At 42.1% G+C, this 17,067-nt stretch overlaps 1 protein-coding gene across 2 annotated transcripts in view; it reads right to left on the bottom strand.

The window, feature by feature from the left end:
- Positions 1-7,301: 7,301 nt before the first annotated feature.
- C5 (complement C5) overlaps positions 7,302-17,067 on the bottom strand; it is a 77,822-nt gene continuing 68,056 nt past the window's right edge. For both annotated transcript variants that reach the window (XM_081238391.1, XM_081238392.1), the window contains 4 exons: positions 16,212-16,301; positions 13,827-13,910; positions 8,396-8,534; positions 7,302-7,831 (listed from right to left, as the gene is read on the bottom strand). In XM_081238391.1, coding sequence (XP_081094517.1) covers positions 7,693-7,831; positions 8,396-8,534; positions 13,827-13,910; positions 16,212-16,301 — 452 coding nt within the window. In that variant the 3' untranslated portion in view covers positions 7,302-7,692. The remainder of the gene's footprint in view (positions 7,832-8,395; positions 8,535-13,826; positions 13,911-16,211; positions 16,302-17,067) is intronic.

Raw genomic sequence — 17,067 nt, 5'->3', positions numbered from 1 at the left:
CCATCCTGGAGGCAGTGTTGGGAAGTGGTGAGGGGGTGGGAAGCTGAGGATGCCAAGTGGGGCTTGGACCCGGGTCTGGAGGCCCCTTTGCAGAGGCTGTTTCTGGACTGAAGCTTTCCTGCTTAGGACACGGAACACTGGGCGATATGAGTACCTCCATACATAAACCAACAGGAACAGGGAAACCTGTCTTACGCACTTCCAGACACAGCCAGGCCCATGCAGCAGCGCCCTGCCCCCGTCTTGTAGAACCGCTACAAGAGCTAAAATAGCAGCTGTATGTAAGGTGCTCGGAATATGGCACGTGACGGGCATCATCCAAGTGTGGGCCATTATCAGTCCTCGCCCATATTCCTCATGGGACTATAAGCTTCCCGAGGGCAGAGGCCAAATTTGAGGTGGAATTAGTGCTAATGAGTCAGGCTGCCTGAGTTCTAAATCCCGGCTCCACCACTTATTAGCTGAGTGACTTGGGTAAGTGACTTGGGTTCCTCAGTTTATTCCTCTGTACCCAACTCATGGGGTTGTTTTGTGGATTAATTGAGCCGATGAACGTAAAGAACATATCACAGTGCCTAACGTGTAGCCGGCACTTGGTGAGTAAAAGGATAAATTGATGCCCAGACCTGCTCGGGCCACATTCTACAAAGGCAATTTAGTTTTCTTTTAGCACCTCCTACCCCCTCTTTTTTTCTTGAGACCTCTTTCTCTTTGCTGCCCTGTGTTTCTCTTGTCCCCAGAATTCCTCAGTCTTTTCTGCGACCCATTCCTGAAAGGCCTTGTGCACGACTCTCAACTAAAGTGTTGGCTGTTAAAGGGTTGCTTCCCTTTATGTTAGAATCCCTGACTTTATAGAACAATCTAGAGCCTTGTTAGGTCCAAGAACCAGCAACATAGGCATCACCTGGGAGATGCAGAATCTCTGGCCACCCCAGACCAACAGAATCAGAGCCTGCATTTTCACAAGCTTTAAAACAATACTTCTTAAATTTTAATGTGCCTATGCTTTTCCTGGAGATCTTTTTAGAGTATAGATTTCAGTGCTCCAATTCTAGAGTTTCTGATTCAGTAGGTCTGAGGTGGGGCCTGAGAATGTGCATTTCAGCACTTTGCGAAGCACTGCTCTAAGACTGCCAGCCTACAGGACCAAAGGAATGAAGCTTTAATAGAGAAATTTGAGGGACTAGCAGGAGATTGTTTTTTAAGATAGCGGACACTTTCCTAATCTTTTAAAACCACACCAGGCAGTCTCTGCCTGTGGTATCAGCACAAAGATACTTTTGATTATTAATGCCATTTCCATATTTGTTCAAAATTCTACAGCTTAAGAGTTCTTTCACTTGTTTGATCTCATTTCATCCTGCAACAACCCTGTATGTTGGGCCCAGAGAAGTTACTACCTCATTTCCAAAAGAAAGGACAGAGGCACAGGGAGCTGTGGGAGTTAGCGGTCACAGCCAGCTGGCCGCCGCGGGCTGCACTCCCGGAGTGGGCACATAGGTGTCATTTCTAACCCTTATATTCCTTCAAGGCTGTTCATCCTACTCTCACTGGACAGAGAGGCAAACTGAGAGGCTGGACGAGCTTCAGGAACTTTCCCAAGGTCCCTAACCAGGGCAGGTCTTACTTCTTCCCCCTGTCACTTCCCCATAGTAACCACTCCTTTGTCTGTGTCTGTCTTTTACACACACGCACACACACACACACACACACAACTACAGCCAAACAAAAATCACTCTTTCCAGGACAGGTCTGATTTCTCCCATCTCATCTGCTAGCAACGTTAGCCCTGGGCCCCACCCCCCGGGCTCTGGTTTCTGCCCGTCTGCCCCTAGGCCCAGCTGGTGGGAGCAGGCACCAGGCACTAATATGGGGAAGGGGAGCTTGGCACTCTGGTTCCAGCCCTGATTCCCACATGGGACCCTTGGAGAGTCCCTGCTCTTTCCTGGCCTTTTTCCTCATCTGTGAAACGGGGAGAGTTTGATGAGATGATCTCTAGGGAATCTTTATCTTCAGTATTTTATGATTCTATGTAGGAGGCTCACAAAGGAAAAAAAAAACCTCAACTCTACTGGCACATTAGAGTCTTTTGAGGGGAGGTAGGAGGACCTGTCAATTCAGAGTTTTACAAATTGTGTTCTATACACGTGGAAGATGATTTCAGGACCCACTTTGCAAATCTATGAAATTTCTCTCTGATGCCACCTTCCTTCATTTTCCTACACCAACGCCAGTATTCCCACTGCCCCAGTACCTGTCCCCAGAGCCCTCGTCGGCCTCACTCTGCCTCACCTGTGGTCCTAGCACAGGGACGGCTTAGAGAGCATATAATGAACACACTCATTGCTGAGGCCCAGGAGACTTGGCTAGGATTACACGATGACCATGTTCCTACCCTTCCCGTGTGTGAGAAGGCGGTCAGCTCAGACGCTGAAGCATGGCTGCCAGAGCCCAAAAGATGCACATTGGAGTTGTGGCCCTACTGCTCATGAGGGTCTGAGACCTGGGGCAAATTACTGAGCCTCCCGGGCCCTCAGCTGTTTCCTTCCTAACTGTAAGGATGATGACAATCATCACAGGATGGGTGTGATATGTCAACAGAATAGTCCACGAATGCAATCAGCATGATGCCAGGCAAGAACTTTGTTGAATTCATCACTTATCACGTGCCAGGGCTGTATTATTAACAACGGCAAGTTACAGTTATTGTGCCAGGCCCTGTGCTCATCACTTTATGTGCATGACCTGTGTTATTTAAGTCTCACAGAAATCCTCTGAAGTGGGAATTATTTTCAGATGTGAAAATGGAGGTGTAAGGAAGGAAAAGAGATGTTTTCCTTTCTATTAATGGCCTCTTAGAGTTGTGGGGAGACTGGACGTCATTGGGGCCAACCTCCTACCTTGAAAGCTCCTGCAACATTCCTGGGCAGTGGTAGTGATGGGGAACCTGGTCCCTGCAAGAGAGTCTAGTCTATCTTTGAACAGCTCTGGCTCTAAGGAAATGCTTCTTTGCAGGGAGCCCAAATTGATTTCTCTGTAACCTCCATTCAACTGTGTGGTGGAAAGAACACTGAGCTCAGAGTCAGAGGCCTTGGGCTTGTGTCCCAGCCCTTGCACTGTGCAGAACTGTGACCACTGGAAGCCGCTCCTCTGGGCCTGTTTCCCCAGGTCCTTCCTGGTTTGGACATTTGAGGATTATATAACTCATGATGGTGTACATAATACACACATATCTGATTATAATGATGGAAACAGTGAAGGAGTGGACACCATGTTCCAAGGAATGGATCGGTTTCTGCCAACTTGTCTGTCAGGGTGGGGACCCTGCCAACCAAGAAGAATCCAGAAGGTTCTTAGAAATGGAATTCTCATCTTTAAACAAAACCCCGTCCCTTCCCCGTCCTCTTTCCCTCCCCTCTCCTCCCACCCACCACCCTCTCTCCTTCATGTTTTCCTTTCTTCCTCCTGTCTTTCTTTCTTTCTTTCTTTCTTTCTTTCTTTCTTTCTGATTCAGAGGCATAAAGGGATATTTTAATCTCCAGTCAAAGTTAAAGATCGTGCCCCTGGTGACACGTTTCTCACATCACATTAAACTCGCAGAATCAGTCTGATTTCAGGAGTAGGGAAAACCTAGAACCTCCCAGATTTGGCTGCTAAATTCTCAGCTCTGAGACAGAGGTTTTCAGTCATGAGGTCAATGTGTGCACTTGCAAGGGGCCTCTGAAATAGTATGCAGATTTGTCTATTGTGTGCACATATTTTTTTTTTAATTTTTTTTTTTGCGGCACCTCGCGGCATGTGGGATCTTTGTTTCCCAACCAGGGATTGAACCCGCACCCCCTGCAGTGGAAGCGCAGAGTCTTAACCACTGGACTGCCAGGGAAGTCCCAAGTATGCATTTTCTAGGAAGAAGGGTCTGTGAAAGGGAAGAGTAGCCCTTGATAGCTGGGAGCTAGACTGGGAGCTGGGCCTTAGTGTCCCTTGGAGCTGGCCTGGTTCTCAGAGCCAGGCTGTGGTGTTCTCTGTGTCTGATGTCACAGAACATCAGCATCAGACAAAATGGATCAAGACACACACACACACAAAAAAGAGAATGCTCCATAATCATGTTTGAGCAGAGAATAAAACAAGATTATAATCTGAAACGCAAGAATGACCAAATATCCCCCTTTCCTGACTAATGTGAGTGACTGCTTCTTCTTTTCCTCCCAGTTAGGTAAGAATTAATACACTCAATCATAGGATTACCTCTGCTTCCTGACAGCATCCATCCCAGAGCAAAGCCCACTTCCCTGAACCCTCCCCAAATAATCCATCACAAGCCCAAATCCTATAACAAGCTCTTTCTAACATCAATCGAGTGAGAAGCTCCATAAACTCAACTTTGCTGAATTGCAATCAGCTTTTGTCTGGTTTACTGGGCTAACCTCCTCACTGGTCTGTTTTTACCCTTGCCTCATTTTCAGTGCAGCAGTAGCATAATCCTTCCAACAGGTAAGACAGACCGTGTCACTGCTCTGCTCCAAACCTTGCAGTGACTCCCTCTCCCTCAGGGTACAACCAGCACCCTGTCCATGACCTGCACCATCTTGTCCTCGTGACCTCTCTGACCTTGTCTCCACCTACTTCCCCTCTGCTCAGTCTGCACCTGCTACGCCAGCCTCCCTGCTCTTCCCAGAACATACCAGGTGCGCTCCTGTTTTCAGCTCGGGCACTAGGTGCTCCCTCTGCCCGGAACACTCACCCCCCAGATCACCACATGGCTCACTCTTTTACCACCTTCAAATCTTTGCTTGAGTCTCACTTCTCATTGAAGCCCACCTTGACCTGACCACTCTGTTAAGCTGCAACCCCTCTCTCCACCACTCCCAATATCCCTTAGCCTGCTCCGCTTTTCCTTTTTCCCACAGCTCTTATGACCTGCCAACATTCAAGGTCAATCCCCTGATGATTGACTTTATTATTTACCGCACGTCGCCGGCCGCTGGAATCTAAGTTCCACAAGGGCAAGGATCTAGGTAGCAAGCTCCTAGAACTGGGCCTGACCTGCAATGACCCATCAGTACATATTTGTTGGATGTTGCTGAATAAATTAGCATCATGGGGGCTGGAAAGTAAAACTGAGCATGACTTTGGCTTAGAACCCCTCACTGAGAAATAAGGAGTCAAGCTGCCTGCTTTAAGCTTGGCTGGTTGTCAATTCCACATATTTTCTTAAGACAGGGTTTCCTAAACTTCAAGTATGTACATGCCAACCTCATGATTTTTGCCCTAAGAACAACGTATACTTTTATTTACTTAAAAACTCCTTAAATAGACTTTTTGACAAAGAAATTTATTTTCAAAGAGAATTTTATATCATGGCTTTGTTGTGCTCGTTGTATACTTTTCTAATACATGTTAACATAAGCATGTAACTATTTACCACCTAAATTGTCTTGCTTACCCCCTGTGGAAACCTGCCTTGTGCTTTTTCCTTCAACCAGAAAGACCCTCCTGTCCCTCTCTACCTACCCAAATCCTGCTGTCCATCTCCAGGAAGCCTTTGGAAGCTCCTCCAACTCACATACTCATTCACTTCTCTGAGCTCCCTCCACATTTATAGGAAGAAATACATACCTAACATTTGGGTGCTTACATGCCACGTAGTCTTGTTTTCTGTTTCATAAGATTATAAAATGTCTTCTTGGAGATCTAGATAAAAGAGGCATTAGACTGTTTCAACTCCCTTGTTTCACAGGCCATCAGAAAGGTGAAGAGGCTTGTCCCAAACCCCTGCCAGGGGCACAGCCACACTAGAACCCGGGTCTCCCGATGCCCCACACTCACTGGTGAATCCACAAACACTTGCTGAGTCCCTAGAATGTGTCTGGCATTGTGCCAGGAACAGGAGACAGTGATGAAGAGAAAGGACCCAGACCTTGCCCACATGGAGCTCACAGGAGAGCCAGGAAGCGGCACACCAAAGAACTATATATGAGTAAGTAAGTAATTGCAAGTGCCTTGGAAGAGAACTGCAGGGTTGAGGAGGGGCCCTGCTGTGTGGAGGGTCAGGAAAGCCTCACTAAGCAAGTATGTTTAAGTACTTAGGAGTTTGCTGAAGAGGAGCTGGTGGATTTCTCAGGGATCCAGGCTCACTCACAAAGGCCTGCTTTGATGTTTGGAAGCTCTGCTGCACTGTGGGTTAATCAGGCCGCCGTGGCCGACCTATTTGAAACAGTGCTCAAGGAGAAGGCGATGTGATGGCTCAGAGACACTGGTGCCTCGGGGGTGCTGCAGTGGTCCTACGCACCCTGATTTCAGCAAGAAGGTGACAGGAGGCACTTCAGGCCTGCTCTAGAGGGGCCCTTCATCCCTTGCTGGCAGAGAGTTTGGGCAAATTGGACACACTGGTTGTTTTTGCCAAGGGAGCGCCTACAATGTGAGTTTTGACATTAACAAAAATAAATCCTTAGTTCCTGGAAGTGGAAAATCTTAGTTTAACTTAGGAGGCACACTGCAGGGCCTTGTGTAGTTTCACCTAACTGGTAAGGGGCAGATTTTTCAAAAAGGGAATGCATTTTAGTCACTATTACCGTTTCACCCAGAGTTTATGTTTCCTTGTAATATTTCAGTGGGGTTGGTTAAACTAAATCTAAGAAACTACACCTGCATCCTGACTCGGTCTTAGGAAATTAAACCCGACGAGCAATAGGATGGGGCAGAGAGGTGGAAGAGGGATGTATTTAGACTGTGAGTGAGCCTTGGGGTTTGGTCTCCCACTCTGCCCCTTACTAGGCTGGGAAAATTGCTTCACTTTTCTGAGCCTCAAAGTCCTCATCTGTAAATGGGGATAATAATAATTCCTGTACCTCGTGAGATTCTGGATACATTAAATGGGAATGTATGTGAGAATTCTTCCATAGGATCTAAAGTGCTGCAAAATGTCACTTAAAAATGAGCCTCCTGTTAGAAATCCTCATTTATAAACCCCCAGTGGAGGCTCAGAGACCTGGTTAGGGCTCCTGATTCCCACTAGGTTTCTCTTCATTAGGTTGCTTGCCTTCCAGGAGAACAAGTTCCAGGGGAAAGGAGTATGTGCTGGGTGGGTGGGGAGGGGAGTAGAGGGCTCCCCATGAGGGTAAGGAGAGGGCAACAGGAGGGGAGGGGGCAATGGCAAGTCTCCTACCTTCTCAGGTTGCTGAGGGCTCTGAGGTGAGGCCTTCTCAGGTCTCCCGGGCTGCTTTCTCTACCTCTCTCAATTTGCCTGTCTTTGTGTGGTTGAAGCTGACCTAGCATAAAATAACACGCTTTTTCGCACATTTTGAAAGCAAAGGCAGGCTTTAATGATCAGCCTTCTGTTCCTTGGTATTTTCTTTCAAGCAAAGGCCATGTTTTTGTAAGATACTACATTTCAATGGGGCTATTCTTTCATCCCCAGCAAACATTCCTGAGTGGTAGGTTTTAGGAGGGTTCCAATTTATTGCTTCTGGTGTCCAATAACCTTGGAATGAGTGTCTGTCTCCATGCCCCCCAAGGACATGTTATTTCAGAGAGTTACTGCTCTTAAAATCGTTCTCTAATAAAAGCAAGTGTCCCTAATTCTAAGTAGAGTGAGCTCTCCAAATAAGACCAGCTGTGAACGCTGGGGGAAAAAAAAGGAAGAAACTTCAACAGGAGTCCATAGTGAAAACTGGATGCAGCTGACCTTCTTTAGGCATTTTCACAGCCATTTAAAAAGATGTCTTCAGTAAACTCATCTAGATTCGCTAAAAATGCTTGGCAAGATGGACACCCGGTGTCTGTGGGCCAATATTCAATCCAGGTCAAGGAATCTAACAGGTAGATGTACCTGTCAAGAAATAATGCAAACAAAGCATTTGTGATGATGGCCACAGAGAGAGAAGAGCTGAATTCAGCTGAGGCCAGGCTGCTCAGGTGCCCAGGGATCAGGTTGCCGGCCAAACACTTCTGGACCCGTCTCTCCCCAGGAAGGTCCACAAAACCCTGGGGATCATGAGCTGCTTGGGGCTCCCATGGTTAAAGGCAGGAACAGCATCTGTTTCAATGTCTATTTTTAAAAAACAGATAATAAAACGTGTATCCAAACACTGTCCTCTTTAAAACACAACAGCCTGAGAACTTACTGAGGGAACACATGTGGTAAAGGGGGGTCAATGAGCACCCCCAGATTCACTGTCAGACCTGAGCACTCAATTTGGTTTATCCTCAGTGTGTCCTTATCTACCCTGGTGGTTTTGAGGAGTTCTTTGTTTTAAACTCACATCATTTCATTTATGCTCCTAATGGTTTGCAGGTTAACAGCAGGGCACGTAAGAACACGCAGTGTGTTTAAGAATAAATTGCACTCCGTTTTGGAGGGAAGATCAGAGACTCCAAAATATTGGTGACTTACTTGAAACGGAAATTGTATTTTATCTGCAGGCCCTCTTTACCCATAATTAGGTACTGTTTTCCTTCTTCCAGGTCAGCGTTAACACAGGTTGTCTTTTTAATGAAGGTGATTTCAGAGTCTTTCTCAGCAGCAGCTTCTCCTGAGAGACACACAAGTAAGGTTATCACATTCTTGTCACAATGTCAAAATTATTAACTCTTTCGAGCATTCCAGTTCCTCATGGCTATTTATTATTCAGTGTAAATTTCTATTGACAGGCTAATGGCTATAGGCAATGTCCATGTGGTTAAGGCTTCAGACTCTGCAATATTATGACATAGTATGAGTGTGTTTTGTGTTTGGTAATTGCAATCATTGTTGCTTTTGTTGTGGTCATCCATTTACAATGCTTGGTGTCAGTTTAGTTATCTCTTGTAAAAATAAAATACAGTGTGTGTGTGTGTGAAAAAAAGAAAAAAAAGGCTTCAGACTCTGGGATTAGGCTCCCCAGGCTAAACCCCAGCTCTGCCACTTCCTGGCTGTGTGACCCCAGACGAATGAAGCTCAGACCCCTCATCAAAAAATGGGCATCACAGTAAAACCTACCCTGCAGAACTGTTGTGAGATTAAATGGGTTACTATATGAAAAGTGCTTAGAACACAGTAAGCGCTTTTCATTATTACTCTTGTAGAACCAGGAATTAAAAGAACCTCTTTAGAGTTGAACAATATTAATCTCCATATGTTACACAGGAAAATAAAAAAGGATTTGGTAGCTGGCAATGGGCAACTTTGTAGAAAAGTGCAAGACATGTGAAAGACTAGAAAATTTTAAGGAGGATAACTTTGGGATTCCCAGAGAACTAGTACGTAGCCAAGAAGCTGGCTCCCTGCCTGGAATGCATTCCTCTTCGTGTTGGCCTGTTGAATGTCTACCCATCTTTAAACGCATCTTCAGTTCTCACAGTATCCAGTAAACATTCCCTGATGCTGTTTGATAATGTTTCACTCCACATGCCTGATTCCTCTGCTAGGCTGGAAACTTTTTGAGTCCAGGACAGGGAATGCATTGTTATAAATTCAGGACTGATATCCAGTTATTAAACTCTGGCAGAGTCATACTAATTATTAAATCCTTGGGCTTCCCTGGTGGCACAGTGGTTAAGAATCTGCCTGCCAATGCAGGGGACACGGGTTCGAGCCCTGGTCCGGGAAGATCCCACAGGCCACAGAGCAACTAAGCCCGTGCGCCACAACTACTGAGCCTGGGCTCTAGAGCCTGTGAGCCACAACTACTGAGCCTGCGTGCCACAACTACTGAAGCCCTAGAGCCTAGAGCCCATGCTCCGCAACAAGAGAAGCCACCGCATTGAGAAGCCCGTGTACCGCAATGAAGAGTAGCCCCACTCGCTGCAACTAGAGGAGGCCCACGTGTAGCAATGAAGACCCAACGCAGCCAAAAATAAATAAATAAAAGAAATTAAAGAAAAACATTTAAAAAAATCCTGAAAAAATTCTGAAACTGTTGCTAAATAGCATATAATAGTAATGCATAAATGGTAAACTTTAATTAGTACTATAAATTCTAGTGTACTCATGTTAGTTCAAGCTAATGTTCTTAGGCTCTCCCGGTGACCATTAATACATGACTTCCTGTTGCAGCAACATCTAAACACCCTTCCCAGCATGATTTGCCAAGTCAGCCCCTGTCATGGTAAGCAGTGTGGCTTCAGGGGGGCTTATTATTTTTTAAAACCTTTTGTTATGGGAAACTTCAAGCATATTCAGAAGGGAGAATAATTAACCTCAGTTTCAACAATTTCTCATCTTTTTTTCATTTATACCCTCACCTACTCTATACATCCTGTGCTTTAGGAGAAACACCAATCATAGGATAATAACATCATTATCCTTGAACCACATAGTTGCCCTTGATTCTAAGTAGTTTAGTTTTTATTTTGGTTTATTGTTAGTGAGCAGCAATTCTTGTGTAAATGGTAAGTGTGTGGTGTTTTAATACTTATATGAATTCAAAATCTATATATATTAAAAACTAACACCCAGAATGACTAGATAACAAAATATGCAAAATTTTCTTAACATTTCCTTTTAACTATCATAAATATGAATCTTCTGAACTAACAGGAGAACAAAGACGAAATGATATCAATAAAGAACTGCAGGTATTTCCCTGGTGGCACAGTGGTTAAGAATCTGCCTGCCAATGCAGGCGACGTGGGTTCGAGCCCTGGTCCGGTAAGAGCCCACATGCTGCGGAGCGGCTAGGCCGGTGTGCCACAACTACTGAAGCCCGCATGCCTAGAGCCCATGCTTCACAGCAAGAGAGGCCACTGCAACGAGAAGCCTGCGCACCGCGGCGGAGTGGGCCCCGCTTGCCATAACTAGAGAAAGCCTGCATGCAGCAACAAAGACCCAAGGCAGCCAGAAATAAATTTATAAAAAAAGAGAACTGCAGGGACTTCCCTGGTGGCACAGTGGTTAAGAATCCACCTGCCAGTGCAGGGGACACAGGTTCGAATCCTGGTCCAGGAAGATCTCACATGCCACAGAGCCCGTGCGCCACAACAACTGAGCCTGCGCTCTAGAGCCTGTGAGTCACAACTACTGAGCCTGTGTGTTGCAACTACTGAAGACCTCGCTCCTAGAGCCCGTGCTCTGCAAGAAGAGAAGCCACCGCAATGAGAAGCCCGCGCAACGCAATGAAGAGTAGCCCCCGTTCACCACAACTAGAGAAAGCCTGTGCGCAGCAATGAAGACACAGTGCAGCCGAAAATTTTTTTAAAAAAACAAACAGAACTGCAGCTTGGGAATCATCTGATGTTGCAGAAAATTCAGAACAGTCTGGAATGTCTTTTGATAGTAGGCAAGAATTGATACAAAATAAGTAATTTGTATTTCTGGAATGAAAAGCACTTGATTATTTCAGTAAAAATAGGAATGGCTTATTATTGCTCATGATGTGAATGTTGTATGCAAAAAGTGCTTGAAAATTGGGTTGTGAAAATATCAAAGTGCTAAACGCTTACCTATTTTGTCAGAATGGCAATTGTGTTTCAAATAAGGAACACTTGTGATCATCAATGAGAAAAAAATAACATCAGAAATCAACTTCATACAGTAAAACATTTGAAATAATAAAAATCAGAAAAAATGTTGTCAGAGTATTGATCATGCAAAGAAAAATTTGGAAACTATTAGAATTTTAAACTCTAGTGTATGGTTAAGAATAATCAAACATTTTCAGAGTTGAAATACTTGATAACATTTCAAAAAAAACAATGTAAACATATTGCCACAATTTAGATTTATGGTCCTACTTATTGCAAAATTTATATCTACTGAAATGAGAACACAGCTTTTTGAAAAATATAAATAAGGTAATAAAATAAAATTTCAATCATTATTGAGAAAATCAACTATTTAATATAACATGTGTTTTAAATAACTTAAAATGAAAAATTAGAGACTGAAGATGGCTTAATGGGTTTTGTTGAACTCAAGGTACTGGAAGGAACAACAGGACAGCATGTCAAACTGTTTGAGAAAAAAGGTGTCAATGAGAAATATTTACATGAACACGTTATTCGTGCAAATGTAATGCCAGGGAGAAGTCTGGGGCTTCAGTAAAAATCCTGAAATTTCCATCTGTTTCAGTTTGACTGAATCACCTATCAAGTGTCTCTGGATAATGCAATCAAAGACAAAAATCACTTTAGATATTGTTTTTATAAATTTGATATTCACTACCACATAGATAATAAACACTAGACAGAATTAAGTAATAGTGTGAAGACCTCAAACAATTGCGTTAATAAAAATTGGAAAAATATTGGGATTTTGACAGGCAGCCAGTAGTGCTAGAACTGCAAAGGCAGTTTATAAATCATATCAAGCCTGATAGATTCACTTTGACAGATATAGGAGTAAACATTTAGAAAGTGAATATATATGTGTTTTAGTGATTTGCCTATGATATTCTAGCAATTATGTCAATACTATCTTTATGTATTCAAGAAAAAAATGTTTCAGCTTTAATAAGCTGACAGATTAATGAATGAATGATAAAACTGATCATAGAAAAATAAGTAAAGGAAATATGAAAATGAAGCAAGAGCTGTTACAAAATGAAGAATGACATGTTGTTTGATATAAAACAAAATAAAATATCAATTTAAGAGAAAAACTAATTGTATGAAAGTGTTTTTGTTTTTAGTGACAAAAGCAAAAAATATAATGAACTTTTAAGTTTTGAAAACCTGTGAATTCTGAAACTTTGTCAGTGATGTTTGTAAAACTCTGAGGGTTGACGGGGAATAAAAATTAAGAAAATTAGGAAAATTAAATATGACTTTTCAGTAATTGTTTTTATAATTTAGCTGATAATAGAGATATATTAAATAAATGAAAATGTTAGATGGTATCATAAGGACTAGAAACATTTGAATGTAATTACTGCTAGTTCAGCAGCAACTGAGAAAGTGTTCAGTACCTTGCACGATACTGCTGCTAATTACTTATTGAGGCTATAGGTCATGTAATGACTATCAGTAGACATGCAATTGGAAAAATTTGATGTGGTTCCTTGTTGTCAAATCAAAGCACAAACAGGGGCCCCATCCGACTGAGTGAGTCAAGCAAAATAACACTGACAGTTTCTTAAAAGAAAAAAACAAAACAAAAAACCAAAAAAAACTTATTTGGGATTAAACATGATTTAATAAATCATTTGTGTTACTATTTACATCATTACAAGCAGTTTCACAATATTTGTAGCTCAGTTTACTTAAAGAATAAAGGGAACATATTTTAAAGTGTTTTATGTGTTATTTTACATATGAATTTATTTTTTGTATTGGTTACTAAAGCTCACTTATCCTATCAAAACTCACATGGCATCTGAGCCATTTTGCACTTCATAGATGCTCCTAACTGGTTTCCCTGTTTCAACTCTTGTGCCCTCCAATAGAAGCCAGGATGATTTTTAAAACCATACATCATAAAATGTTTCTTGCCTACCTAAAACCATTTATTAGCTTCCCTTTGAACTTCTAGAATAAAATCCAAATTTCTCACCATGCCTTATAAACCCCTGTATGACCCAGCTCCTGCCCATCTGGTTCCCTCTACTCTGCCCTTTAAGAATGGCTAACTCCTAATATCATCTCCTAAAAGACGCCATCTGCTATCACTCCAAAGGAGTTTCCCCCATTAATTCCGCATCTGTTTCAACTATAATACTTATGATTTATAATTGTTTATTTGTCCATCTCCTTTTTCAAAAAGCGTGTCTCCTCAAATAGAATATAAATTTTATGAAGGCAGGACCTATGGCTGTGTTATTCACATTGTATCCTCTGTGTCTAATATAATGCCTGCCACATAGTAGGACTAAGTATCTGTTGAATGAAAGAATGAATGAATGAATTCTTACCAGCTTTGTAGATATCCAGGAGGGTTGCGGTATATTTGACAAAAGCATTTTCTTCAGTGATGGCTATGATCTTAACTTTATAAGCTGGTTAAAAAAACACACACACATACACAATAATTCATGCTTATTACCACTACTGCTGTGTCCAATAGAAGCCAGAGTCCGTCAAACAAATGAGAAATGAAGCATGGCAAGCTCTTATGGGCACCCTGCAGTAAATCTCATTTCTTCCAAGAAGCCTTCCCAAATACTCCCAGTGTGATTCTACTGGTCATGACTGTAATGACTCATTCTACTTAGAATCATCATCTCTGGTCATTGTTATAGAACAGGCTGGTTAGGATAAGAGCAATATTAAATTAAAAGACAGAAGCACACAAAATCAAACAAAACAAGCCTTAGATGTAAACTTCAGATTCTGATCTTTGAGATGAATGGAGTCATGCCTACAGGGCACTTCAAAGAGCCCCTTACTTCTCTATCACTCGGGCCTGCCATGTGAGACTCTCTGTTCCCTTGCCTCCATTCTTCAGATACCTCCACTGGCTTTGATCTTTAGTTTTTGATAGGACTCCATTTTCCAACCCGTCTTTGCTTGGATGGGCAACTATCTGACATGAAACATTCTCAATCCTGTTTTCTCTTCATTCAGGCATCAATGTTTAACCTATGGTGTGTTTGACCTCAGCTCTGAAATGACCAGCTTGAAGGGACCATCTCTTCTATATGGCATCAATGTTTAACCTATGGTGTGTTTGACCTCAGCTCTGAAATGACCAGCTTGAAGGGACCATCTCTTCTATATGGCCTGAGAAAAAAAATCCTCTTATTTTTGCTTTCGATGGGGTTGAAGTGAATGACCTAAAAGTTTTTGTCCATTTTTGAGATCCTAGCTAGCTAGCAAGACGTATAGACGAATGAATGAACTCATTGTGGCAGAACTGAAGGCTGTGTAAATTAGTAACTTAAAGACTGTCCTGAATTTCAGATTCTTAAGTATTTATGGTGGGTATGGGCAATGTACCTACTGTGGCCATAGGTGGATAGAGGGAATTATTTAATTTTGTTTCTATTCTATTATTCCAGCATTAACCTGTAGCTCCAAAAAAGACAGCTAAGTTTTTTCTTGAATGTAATGAACTAAATCCAGATTCCATTCACTCTCTGTGTTAAAATAGATTTCTTATATTTAAGAGTTAAAATCGTTTTATTATGGAGGGAAGAAATAACTTGGTTCTTCTAAATTTTAGGGAAAAAATTCTTAAAACAATATAGTATTCTCTTCAAGTCTCAGTATTTTAAAAGTGGCAGTGGGCCTTGGCTGAGTTAGGCAACTTTTTAGCATTTTTTAAAAACTCAAGAAAAATTTGAAGGAAAGACCATGAGTCATACAAAATTCATTCTTATGGCTGTATTTCCATTAAGAGAATTCAGCGTGATATGATGGAAATAATACTGGAGACCAGGATGCATCCTAGTTCTATTACTTACTTCTGGCATGACTTTGAGCAAATTATTTAGTCTCCCAGACCCTCACTTTCTTCATTGGTAAAATAAGGATAATTCTCTGTTACCTCCAAGGGGGTTTATGGGACACCAGTGAGAAACCATATATGAAAGCAGTTGGTAAACACAAAATGCTACACGAACAGCACTGTTCTTATTTTTTATTTATAAATAACCCCCTACCAATTTTCAAGAAAAGATTTGAAATAGTGTATAATCTGTGTTCTCTCTCTCTCTCTCTTTCTCTATTAAAAAAGCCAGAAATAAACATTAGAAATTATGGACAGAAAATAAAGGATCTAATTCTATGAGGAATTTGAGACAAGACTACAACTCTACTTGGGCATTTGATTTAGCTCTGAGGTCTGGACAACAAGAAGGAGATGCTCCTTTTGAAATGGAGAGAGTCTCAAACATGGATTGCAACTGTGAATATATTAAAAATTATTTAGTGCTGATATTTTTACCTTGTCTTTGGAGGGATTTGGAAAGCACCCAGACACCCGAACCATCTTTGTCTCTGTTTCTGCTCAATTGACTGGAAGAATGCAGTAGTGAAATCTTATACCTCTGCAGCTTCTCAAATATTCTCTTTGAATATGTTTTAGCACCTTTAATTCAATGGGGTCTGTTGGAATAAAGTGTTCTGGCTGCGTGTGCACCTCACTCCTATCATTTTTAATGAAAATCCTATTTCTTTGCTGAAGGATAAATAACTTTTCATGTTAATGCTGAAAATTGATGGCATTTTCCTTCAAGGGAACATGTGGAATGTTGTATCTATATAATCACTGTGTAAAGTTGTAGATCTTCCTAACTGATCATGTTTTCATAAAATGTCATGTTTAATGGAACTATACGTTGAACTTTTGAACTTACCATATGCAATCTCTGGTTTACATGCTGTTTCTTTTCTAGTAGCTGCAGAGATTGTCAGATCCAGTTCTGTCTGCATTTGTCCACAGTCAGCTGGATTTTGTGGAAAACAGTACAAGTTAGGTTAATGTAAGGAACAGACAGCTTTGGGAGTAAACATAGTTCTTTCTCATCAGCCCTGAGACAATCTAATATAATCTTACAAATACCAGATTCCTAAGACCTGTCCATTTTCTCATCTTGCATAAAGTGACACAGTATGTAAAGCAAAAACAAAACAAAACAAACAAAAACAAAATCTTGAACAAGAGATTTATCCTTATTTTTTCTTTTTTTTTTTTTTTTTTTTTTTTTTTTTTTGCGGTACGCGGGCCTCTCACTGCTGTGGCCTCTCCCGTTGCGGAGCACAGGCTCCAGACGCGCAGGCTCAGCGGCCATGGCTCACGGGCCCAGCCGCTCCACGGCACGCGGGATCCTCCCAGACCGGGGCACGAACCCGTGTCCCCTGCATCGGCAGGCGGACTCTCAACCACTGCGCCACCAGGATAGCCCGAGATTTATCCTTAGAATGGGTAGTCACTCCACATTCAGCTCTTTAGAAATATATATGCTTCATTGAAGAAAGGAGGAAATTTTTCCATTTTGAGTTCAAGTCCCTTGAAGGAACCAAGTTGATGAGTTGACTGATTTACAGCTCTAAGATGGAGCAATAAGTACCTAAGAAATGTATAGATTTTAAGGATTTTGAAAAACAAAATAAAACCAAAACGAACCCAGACCCTCATGGAGTCCATTGCTGATTATTGGTGAGTTCTGGGCCTTTTCCTTGGCCAACAAGGCTGCCTTGATAGATGAAAGA

This window comes from Mesoplodon bidens, assembly GCF_964165515.1.
Source record: "Mesoplodon bidens genome assembly, chromosome: 6".
NCBI classification, from domain to species: Eukaryota; Metazoa; Chordata; class Mammalia; order Artiodactyla; family Ziphiidae; genus Mesoplodon; species Mesoplodon bidens.
Note: the sequence above shows the minus strand (reverse complement) of the source record. Positions and strands in the feature narration are given on the sequence as shown.